Below are 11,558 nucleotides of genomic sequence, written 5' to 3' on the forward strand. Positions count from 1 at the left end.
AAAAGTGAGTAATTACAAAAATTTACAAAGAATATAATTGGAAATTGAAACTTTACGGACCCTAGAACTACTGATACTTTTTTTTTTTCGGCATAGAACTTGCACAAATGAAATTGGATGAGCTTTTGGAAGATGTTATGAATTGGACATTAACAAAGAATCTATGGATGGTAATCGTGGTCATAGTCAGGATTAGTCTACTGTTTGCTCAAATTCTTTCAATATTGATACTTAGCATTTGGCGAGTTCCAAGGATATTATATTTTTGTTGAACTATGTTATTTTATTTTTGTTAAACTTTGTTATTTTGAATTTGAGTTGAAGTGTATGCACTTCTTTTGAAGTGTAAAAAACCTATTTCTAGATGAATATTATATTTTTGTTAAACTATATTATTTTGAATGTGGGTTGAAAACTTGAAGTGTATGCACTACTTTTTAGAATGTAAAAAAAATTATTTCTAGATAGATGTTATATTTAATATTATGCAGATTGAAATGAATTGTGTTACATTCGTGTCAACCCAACACGACTTGTTTATTAAGCGTGTCAAATGGGTTGGGTCAGGTCAACCTGCTTTATTAACAGGTCGGGTTAAGATTGAAGGATCATGACATGATTATTAAATAGGTCGGGTTAGGGTTGAGCCATTTAGTTGAATACCCCTACCTCGACATGACATGAACCCAACACACTAACCCGAATTGACACCTCTATTTCATCTTTATCCCAAACGATCTAAGAATAACAAGTAAGTTTTTCATAGACTAGAAGTATGGGATCTCGCTCGAGAGAGAGTGAAATGCTATTATAATTACATCCAGATAGGAAAGTCACATAATTCACCTTTCTTTATTTATTTTTTGTTAAAAAAAAGAAAAAAGAAAAAAGGGAAGAAGGAAAAGACAAAAAAGGAATTGGGGTCATAGAAATCCTGTTGTGGGAGGAGAATTAATTGCGAAAAAAAAGGGGATGGGCCATAATAATTTTCACAACCACAAGCGGATCATGTGCTTTTGTTAATTGTTAGTCCGTGAAGTTTGATGTTGTGCTGACGTAGCAATACATTAATCTTTACGTTCACTTCAGCGCGTGGCAACTTGCACTAATTCAAATATTCAGTTGTTGACCAATTACCATATTTTAAAAAAAATATCAAAAGGGAAACAGTGTAAAATTAATGATTACAAAAGTAATAAAGGAGGAAACTTATTAGATAAATTTTTTTTATATAAATAAATAAATAAATCTTAGAAAGGCATATTCAGTGGCCCCACCTGCATACAAAATAGTGATAAAAGTGTGTTTTAGTTTTTTTTTTCTTTTCTTTTTTTACAAGAATATAAAGGTGTGTTAAAGGGTGAAACAAAATTCTTGTCCCACTAGGATTAGGGATTTTATGAATTAGGAGCACCTTTTGTTTTTTTTTGTTTTTAAGAGAAATGTTTTATTTTATATTAGTTGGTAGTGTGTTTATGTGATGCGAAGATTAAGTAAAAAAATTAGATTAAAAAAATATGTGATTAAAATTATCATAATACAAACTGTTAGAAGAATCTATAGAGCCAATTTTTTTTGATAGTCTATAGAACCAATTATATGAAATAACAAATGTGTCGGTGATTTTAGTTTGCGTTAAGTTTAGCTTTATTAATTTTTAAATAAAAAATATATGGAAATCTACTTGGCAACTTAGATGACAAAAAAATAATAATATTTGGATAAAACTGTTAGTCACATTATTATTTTGTATTCATCACTTATTGACATATACTATTTAGACATAATATCAAAATATTAGAGGCTAAATTGACATAATTAAATTGTTAAGGGCCAAAATGACATATATTGTAAATGTTAAAGGACCAAATACATAATTTAGCCAAAATACAGTTATAATAAATGTCAATAAATAATTACCATAATTATGATATTATATAACAAAAAAAGTATACAATGCTAGAATTGGAAGTCTACATATAAAAATACAATCATAATAAATGCTTATTTATTAATAATTATCTTAATTATAAAATTATATTTTACATAAAAAAATCATATGTTTATTGAACTTTTGCAGGCAATTATTTTCTTAAAATACAAAATAAAAAATTGTTAGAACATTTCAATGCAACTAGATCATTGCATGGCTAACTTATTGCACAACTTACCTAAGCTAATATTCTTTAAAACCTTCTCCCTTTATTTTTTGTGTTTGTTAAAATACTTAATATTAAAAAAAAAAAATTTAAGAGAAAAAGAACAGATAAATAGATATTATAATATATAATACTCTTAATTTTTTTAAAGAAAAAAGTTTAGAAATATCAATATTATCCTAAAAATAAAAGGAAAGACGAAAAAGGACAGTAAATTTTAATAATGGTAGAACCCAAATTGGTGACAGGGCAGGCCTGTCCCTGATATTTGGATATATAACAAATATATATATATATAATATAAATATATATAGATAGTCTTTTGACTCTTTTTTGTGCAACAGTCTAAGAACTGAAACAACGCCAGCAGTGGCAAAAGATTGAAACTTTTGCATGATTTTCTATCGTCCTGTTCCAGAAATAACGCAAAAGGTGATGATTCTCATTCACCCATGATGCTCTTTTTTTATTTTTCTTATATTTTTTTTTGTTTTTTTCTCTGCAACTGTTCATAGTTATCTCATTTTCTGACATCTTATGTAATTGTTTTTGTTTGTTTGGATAAAAAGAAAGATTAGATTGCAGTTTTTTTTTTACTTCTTTGTTGGGTTCTTCTCTCTCTTGGTGTGTTATCTGTCAGATATTAATGGGTATTGCAGAGTCAGTGGGTTTTTGCAACTTGGGGTTGAGGCCTTTTTCAATCCCAGCTGTCCTATGTGTAGCAAAGTAGTTGGTGGTGATGGGACCAATTGACCCATCCTTTGCACCTCCTTTTGTGTGTATTTCAGGATAAACCATCAACATCACCCATAATTTCTATGTCTACCCCTTGTAATTCACCCCATTTTAGACTCCTTTTGTTTACACCATAATTTTGTTATTTATTTATTTTTCAAATGGGTCTTTTTGTTTTGTTGTTTTTAATTTACTGGATTCTGGAATGCTCCTAATTTGTTCTTATTAGGCTCATAATTCTGCTTTATTTTATATATGTTCAGTGTTTTTGTCAATTTGTAGTCTAAAACATACACAATCAGAGAAGTTTCTAAATTAGAAGTCTTTCTTTGTTTAAAAAAAGAAGTAAACTTGGGGTTATTTTTATCAGAGAAAAGGGGTGGAGTAAGGTTTAGCACACTCAATCCTAACTTAGGTTTTTTACTTTCCTGTTAATACAGTCCCTTTAGCAGAATCTGAAAGATAAAGGCTTATGATTGTTGGTTAAACTGTCAGAGTCCAGATAGTGGTGTACTTTGAATCTTAAGTAATTTTTGTTGGTTTTTTGCCCCCCCAATTTACTGTTTGAGGGTTAAACATTGAGTGAAAAGGTACATATTCTGACGTGGGTATTTCAAATCAAGGGTTTAACTTTAAAATCTCAGGAATCACTGAGTCAGTATTTTCCAACACATACGGTATATAACCCCCAACTCCTTTAGTGGGTTTTACTGTTTGTCTTTTTTTGACTTAAAAAAAGGGTTAGAATTTTGAGATGGGATTTTCCTAAAACTAGTTAGGATCCAACATCTCAGAATCAGGAGTGTGATTAAAATAGGACACCCTTTACTCTATAAGTTACAGTTTCTAGTTGGATTTTAATTTTTGTTTGAAATTTTCATTTTTTTGGTAATCTGTTTGATGTTAGGACCTAGCTTTACATTGGTTTCTGGCATTCTCATTCCATCTCTGTTAAGAAAGTTCAATCTTTTTGCTTTGATGAAAGAAAGTTTAAATTTTTATGACTTGTGTTGTTAGCTATTTGAGGAGTTGATATGTAGTTTATGTTGGTTTTACTGTATGTGTTAATAGCTAGAGGAAGCAAAGTATATGAAGGATATAGTGTAATCTGTAAACTTGAGCTTTAAACGGTAATATAAAGGGTTCTAGAAGAAGGATAAAAGTTTTGTGGGCCTGTGCTGTTAAAGCTGTTGTTTTCAGTGAAGCTTTCGGTTACTGGATTTTTATTTTGGCAACTTGAATGCTCTTTCTCATCAATTATAATCTTCTGGGGATTTCTTCTTTGTTTTGTTTCTCTATGGTCTATTTCATATTTCACAATCCAAAACCCTATTTGGTATTTACCATCCATTGAATTCACCGTTTGCATTAATTTCTATTTTCACCCCTCGTTTAAAATTGCCATTTATTGCATCTTTCATTTTTATGGTTTTCAGATATTTCTCACAGTCTAACTGAGCTACGTTGCCTTTTCATTCATCAATAGGTCAGCTATTCACTAAAGTCCAAGTCTTGAATTGTGGAGCAAATCACCATTGAACTCTTCACATACCTCACTGAGTTTTGTGATTTTTATTGGAGGCGAACTCTGCTTCCGTTTCACTGGCGATTTCTGGGTCTGTTTCTTTGCTTACCTCTGTAGTCTGAAATATCTGCATCCCATAATTTTAGCTCACCATCAAAGTTTTTGTATTGAAAGCCTACTATAAGAGTAATTCAGATCTGATTTCCAAGAGGAACTCTAGAAAGTTCATGGTTTTGGAGATGGGTTTAGCCTAGACTAAACAGTAAACAGTAGCTTTGGTGTATTTCTTTTCCCTCTTCTTCCTGTGGCTTCAATTCTGGATAGTGGATTAAAAAAAAAAACATAGAAAGAAAAGCTAGATGACTGTGGACGAGGCTGGTAGTAGCTCCGAGTGGACTAGAGAGCAAGATAAGGCATTTGAGAATGCCCTGGCAACTTATTCTGAAGATGCTTCAGATCGGTGGGAGAAAATTGCAGCTGATGTACCTGGGAAAACCCTAGAAGAGATTAAACATCACTATGAGCTTCTTGTTGATGATCTTAACCAGATTGAATCTGGCTGTGTGCCTCTGCCTGCCTATAATTCTACTTCAGAGGGTTCAACAAGCCATGGCGGTGACGAAGGAACGGGTAAGAAGGGTGGCCATTTGGGGCACTATAACAGTGAGTCTAATCATGGAAGTAAGGTATCAAAGTCAGATCAGGAACGCCGTAAAGGAATTGCGTGGACAGAAGATGAACACAGGTATCTTTGTTTTCATGTATTTATTTTCTGGCCCTGTATATATTCATAGGTGGAACCCTCAAAAGTATCTAATATGGTTGAGAACTTTTCTTTCTGATAAGTATCCAAGTTTAAGAACTAAAGATTGGTTACTGTTGCATTACTTTAGTGATTATTGTGTTTTTGTGCTTTTATACTTCAATAGTGTGCTGCTGAGCTCAGTTGTATTTTCTGGTGTGGAATCTTGTACACAGCACTGCTTTATAAGCACAAGTCTTTTCTGAGTATAAATTTTACAAAACATTTTGACTCTGATGACTGTAAGTAGTTTAGTTATGGACTTATAGTGAGCTTCAATTTTCTGCACAGCTTCCTTTATTGAAGTATTGTTGCTGAGGCCTTTTATGCTAATCTTATGATTTTTTCCCAAAAATAATCAATTTTCAAGTTCACTAGTATGCTGTAGTAGTATGGCCTGAAAGGGGATTCCAATGCTAATCATGTGTTCAAGTTATTTAACGCAAAAGAAAAAGGTGTTCAAGTCAAGGTCTCTTTTGTATTCATCTCAAGTGTAAACATGGTATTTGACCATGTTTTTATGCTGCTTTGTTGATGATGTGGCTTAATTTAGAATTGTGCTTTTATTCAATAGTAACGATTCCTCTTAAACATGTTAATCCCATCAAACCTTTAGATAGTTGCTGATGAGATAGGCTTCAGATTTTATTTCTCTCTTATTAAGTAACCATACTACCAGAAACATATATTCTTGGTACTTTCCCATAATCTCAAGCTATGCTGCGTCCAAAATTTAGGTTTGAATGATGTAATTTTTTGAGATGTACCTTCAAAGGTGTAAAAGGGCTTCAAGGGTAAGTGGGCTTGAGACAGTTAGTCAACCTTTATATAGTTGGTTAGAGTTATTTGCAGTCAAGTTTTAGCTGACAACATGATTACATGTGTATAGTGCGCATCTCTTTCTTCCTTTGGCTGAGGGAAATTCCACTTTAGTTTGGTTTGTAACTTGTAGATGTGGCTGATGTGTAGTTAGTTATCTGAGTAAATATGCAAATTCAAGGTTACACAATTGACTGTCCCATGAAGTATGCACTGATTTCTGTAAAAACACTGTAAAAGTGATTTCATCATGATTAGTTGTGATAGGATGTGTGTGGTGTCTGATCTGCTGTGTTGGTTATGCCAGGGGTTTGACTGGCCTTGGATTGAACAAAATTGGTGTTTGTAGACGTCCTAGGCTCATTGTTATAATTTTATACGTGTGTAGCCCGAGCAGTGGGGCGATATATATATGCTGATGACTCTTTAACTCCTTTTGTAATCATTACAATTCTATGGATTTAGCCATTGTTTTGGGTGAACTGTAAAATATGCTGTTTGAGTGTGCATTGATTATTTATGTTCTCTATTTTTACCTGCACGCATCTCATAGACCTTTACCTAGGTTCCCTGTTTTCTCAAGTTGCTCCTTTGTTTTATAAAATCACAGTAATAGCAACTGCAGAGGAATAACAATTCCCTATTGAAATGGAAAGGAAGGCCTTGGTAAAACATGATCTCACTCTTAATATTCACTTTGATTAAATGTGGGTGCTTCTATTGTATACTTCTTGTGTACTTGGGCTGTATACCTCTATATCTCAATAACACCCGTTACTTATTTTAAAAAACAATCCTTTTATTCACCATGTCTGAATCCATGGCGCTGTCCATAATGAATGCAGAAATGCACTGAATATTGGTGATAGCTGTGATAAACACTTTATTTGGCCATGGTGCTATGTGGAGCACCATATATATATATTTTTTATAATCCCTTCAATGATCCAATTGGTACTAACAAAATATAGTGCAATATCTGTTTGAGTAGTAGCCTATTCAATAGGTGATGGGAAAATCAGAACAAGAATTCGATGGATTGTTCCCCTTCACATCTTGATTTGTATATGAACCTTAAGCCATTTAAAGTCTAAGAAATTGAATTCCAAGTACATCCATCATTTGCTTTGGAGCCACAATTTGCTTTAGCAATTTTCATCATAAGCAGATATAATAATCATCCAAGATTCCAAGTAGGAATTTAGTTGAGCTGAATGTTTGATGCAGGTTGGCAAGCTAAAATAATTCATGTCACTGAGCAGGTTACTGTATTAGCATGAGTACATAATGTGGTATATAGCAGTTGGGTGTATTTAGATTATTCTAGGATAGTTGATTCTCTTTTGGTTTGTTTTAATTATGTATGGTTACAATTAGTTGGACTGGTATTTCTGTTAAAAAGGGCAGGCTGGTTATGTGGATACATTTCCATCTTGCTTGATGTGGCTTAATTGGAGAGAGGAATTTTTGTGTTTTTGAAGACAAAGATTCTTTGGTTGCCAAGCTCAAAACGCGATTAGTGAGTGACCTGTTTGTCTGGAACCAGGCTTTCTCTCCTCCACAGGATTGTGGTTCTGATTTGCTGTCCCTTTATATATTTATTTTCTCTGTTTCTGTTTTCTTTAGTATACTTTCTGTCTACTGCTTTATCTTTTTTCTGTTCAATGAAATTTTTACTTCCTTATTGATTTAAAAAGAAAAAGAAAAAGTATGGTTATGATTAGTCTGAATCAAAGGTCGTTAAAATTTTTGGGGGTTTAGGTTTTGTCTTCTAATAGAAAGAAGATTATGTCATTATCATAAGACAACCTTACTTTTTATTATTAATAAAAATTGCCTTTAGCTTCTAGGTTCTTTTGCGAACCGTAGGATTTACTTGCCAATGGGCTTTAACCCAAACGTCACCTCCTCATTCATTGGCCATCACCATTCATTTTCTTTAGACTGGAATGGATATTGTCCCCAGATTTAATCAATTTGTAACTTTTGTTTGACTGACATTTTCTGGTTAATTCTTTTACACCCTCTCCTGTCATCAGTGTCCTTTGTTTACCTCCCACAATGTTTGCATTACTCTCTATTTGGATTAAAATTCGCTGAAGTTCTACAGTCTTTTTATCGCTGAACTGAGTATTTCATGTAGTGCATTTCTTTTTGAGGTTGCCAGTCAGTTAAAGTTCAGTTGTGGAGGATATCAGATGGTACATGGTTTGGTCTTCATGGGAAAAGTTCTTAGAACAGAGGCCATTCATACTGATAAAAAACAGTATCTGCCTAAACCAATTACTTTGTGTTGTAGTAATTCTGCCCATATTTTAACCTGATGTAACCCACAGCCACTTTCTTGTCTGTGTTTGCGTATTGCAATTCAGCCTCTATAAATCCACTGTGTGTGTATGTGTGGTCAGTGTGGACTTTCATAATTGTGTTGTGACGTACAAATTGAGGAACTATGGTCTTAAGATGGTATCTTGATTATACTTATCAAAAAAAGGATGGTACCTTGATTAAACAATGGTTAATCATTGTAAAGACTAAAGAGGGATATATCAGTGTTGAAGATACTAATGTAACATCTATTGCACTTTTGTACACCACACATTTTTCAGATCTAATGTTGTAATATTATTCTTTTAATACAAATTCTAATTTTTGTATCCTTTCAACAATCAGGTTATTTCTTCTTGGTTTGGACAAATATGGGAAAGGCGACTGGCGAAGTATATCACGAAACTTTGTGGTAACGAGAACACCTACACAGGTGGCAAGCCATGCACAAAAGTACTTCATTCGTTTGAACTCAATGAACAAAGATAGGAGGCGATCGAGCATTCATGACATCACTAGTGTTGGCAATGGAGATATTTCTGCACCCCAAGGACCAATTACTGGTCAAACAAATGGTAGTCCTGCAGGAGGTTCCTCTGGCAAATCAACCAAACAACCCCCTCAGCCACCATCTGGACCCCCTGGTGTTGGCATGTATGGCACTCCAACCATAGGTCAGCCAATAGGAGGACCCCTTGTCTCAGCAGTTGGTACACCGGTAAATCTTCCTACAACAGCACATATGGCATATGGTGTCAGAGCACCTGTTCCTGGAGCTATGGTTTCTGGGGCACCAATGAACATGGCTACAATGGCATATCCAATGCCTCACACATCTGCACATAGGTAATCTGCAATTTAGTTGCAACATGAATGCAGGACAGAAGACTATTGCTTGTGCTCTTGTTGGGTTATTGGAATCCTTTAGATCAGAGCCTGAACATTTTTGCTTATTCAGCACAAGTTGTTTAATGTTTGTCATTTATCTATTTTTGTATCCATTCTAAATAAGCCATATGGGTAGATTACCTGAATTTGTGTATAGGCGACTTTGGAAGAGTTGGCAGTGTTTAAAATTAGGATAGTTCTAGTTTGCTCTCTTATAAAGATTTTAAGCTCAATTATTAGTCTTTAGAAGTAGTTGGTATTTAAGTTCTATGGCACAAGATGTAAAGAACCATTTATATCTTTTACTACTTTTGAGTAGCATATCTAAACCACCAGGCTTTGCTATATCAACCATCCTCTCTGATTTATTTATTTGAACTTAGGGTGTCTTGGCAGTTGGTTCAGTATATTAACATGAATGTTCTCTTGTGATTATCCGTTGTAATTGTTGACAGAAGAATACAAAACAACTTGCCTCTGTAATACATTAGGAGTTAAATTTGTGTATATATTTGTTCTGTAATGGCTACTCAAATGGGTATAGACCATAGGGCTGCAGTTCTTGAAATGGCTGCATTTCTTTCTTTCTTTCTAGAAAATGAAAGGGAACAATTTGTTGCATCTCTTACTAAGCCAAAGTCGTTTGGATGACCCTGAGAGATTGAATTGTCATTTATGATTTATTTAGGACTCAATCTTTTGTTAAATTTATCATCTTGCTCGGGACAATTAAAATTTGAAAACTACTAGAATCACAATTTTTTACATGTACAACTCGCTACGTGGCAAGTTGTGAGTGGTAGAGTTGTGGACTCACCAATTTTTCTCCACTATTCATAACTCATCATATGATTTATTTAGGACTCAAGCTTTTGTTAAATTTATCTTCTTGCTTGGGACAATTAAAATTTGAAAACTACTAGAATCACAACTTTTTACATGTACAGCTCGCTACGTGGCAAGTTGTGAGTGGTAGAGTTGTGGGCTCACCAATTTTTTTCCACCATTCACAACTCATCAAGTGATTTATTTAGGACTCAATCTTTTGTTAAATTTATCATCTTGCTTGGGACAATTAAAATTTGAAAACTACTAGAATCACAACTTTTTACATGTACAACTCGCTACGTGGCAAGTTGTGAGTGGTAGAGTTGTAGACTCATTAATTTTTCTCCACCATTCACAACTCATCATGTGGTGAGTTGTGGTCCTAGCATAGTTCTTAAAATTAAGAAAGGCTACTAGTTTGATACTGGTAAATTGTGAAATCATTGGGAATTTGGGATTATCTCATGCCATTAGTTTTTTATAGTGGTTTTTATGGAGGGTTCTTCAATGTTTCCATCTTAGTTGATGATTTCATATTTTCAAATGCCACTTAAATTCAAAGGCATGAGATACCTTCTTGGTGGCTAGGTAATCTATGTTTTTCTTTGAATGGCTATTGGGAAGCAGTAATTATTTCAAATATCAGAAATATGCATCATACTCTTTCATAGAGTGTGGTAATTACAATTATGTGGAATTCACGTGTTAGGAAAGGGAAGGGATGATGCATACATCTGTGCATGAGATTTATAAGGTGAACTTAGAAGAAATTTCAAGGTTTGCTAAGAAAATTGTGGTGGTGGTTTTACTTTTCAAATCAAAGGGTGCATTGTATTTATATGTTACATTGTATCTAAAGTTTGGTAGCAGACAGAATACTTTTTGTTGCATGTGCACGGTATTATCTCTATGATTTCTTTTTTTCTTAAAGCATTATCCATTCCGTGTATGTTGACTCAATTAGGCGCAGCCTGTTAATTCTTATGGCCACCATGTTGAATGTTGACAAATGAGCCCTGATGAAGTTGTTTGCAATATATTGATTTTAATTTTAGCTGCTAGGTTGTGTAAGAAACAAATAAAAAGAAAAGAAAAAGAAGCTAGTCTGTGCAAAGTGAAGAGTGAAGACTACCAGGGTGCTTAATGGTTGATACCACGGTGATAAAGTGAGCTTGGCATTGAATCCAAGTTGATCTCATCCGTTACATTGGGCTCTGTTTTTCTCCTCCATGGCAATTACTAGGCCCATGAGCTATTTGGGCTAGTATCAAATATTTAAATATGGTTGATTTAATTTTAATTCAAATACAAACTAAGCTCATCACCATATTACATGTTTAGACCATTGCCCAATAACCCAATAAATTTAAATGAAGATATTATCAATTTGGTGCTACTGCTAGATCCTTTTGCCCACCTTTCAGGTGCTTATCTTCATAGGGAGGAGGCTTTAATGTGCTCACTACATATGGTG

At 33.7% G+C, this 11,558-nt stretch overlaps 1 protein-coding gene across 2 annotated transcripts; it reads left to right on the forward strand.

Annotated features, from left to right (window-relative positions):
• Nucleotides 1-2,508: 2,508 nt before the first annotated feature.
• LOC115970388 (transcription factor SRM1) lies at nt 2,509-9,607 on the forward strand. Of its 2 annotated transcripts, none has more exons than XM_031090054.1 (3): nt 2,509-2,591; nt 4,381-5,164; nt 8,714-9,607. In XM_031090054.1, exons 2-3 carry the CDS (start codon nt 4,779-4,781, stop codon nt 9,216-9,218), a joined length of 891 nt encoding a protein of 296 aa, XP_030945914.1. In that variant the 5' UTR covers nt 2,509-2,591; nt 4,381-4,778; the 3' UTR covers nt 9,219-9,607. The 2 variants fall into 2 exon arrangements, with proteins under 2 accessions (XP_030945914.1, XP_030945961.1); XM_031090101.1 differs by lacking the exon at nt 2,509-2,591 and adding an exon at nt 3,636-4,230.
• Nucleotides 9,608-11,558: the final 1,951 nt, after the last annotated feature.

Source organism: Quercus lobata, chromosome 1, assembly GCF_001633185.2.
Source record: "Quercus lobata isolate SW786 chromosome 1, ValleyOak3.0 Primary Assembly, whole genome shotgun sequence".
Classification (NCBI taxonomy): domain Eukaryota; kingdom Viridiplantae; phylum Streptophyta; class Magnoliopsida; order Fagales; family Fagaceae; genus Quercus; species Quercus lobata.

Excerpts from the sequence above, each read along its gene's own strand:
- LOC115970388 (XM_031090054.1), top strand. The coding sequence starts at position 4,779 with ATGACTGTGGACGAGGCTGGTAGTAGCTCCGAGTGGACTAGAGAGCAA. Across the intron at positions 5,165-8,713 it reads TGGACAGAAGATGAACACAG|GTTATTTCTTCTTGGTTTGG; the intron begins GTATCTTTGTTT and ends TTCAACAATCAG.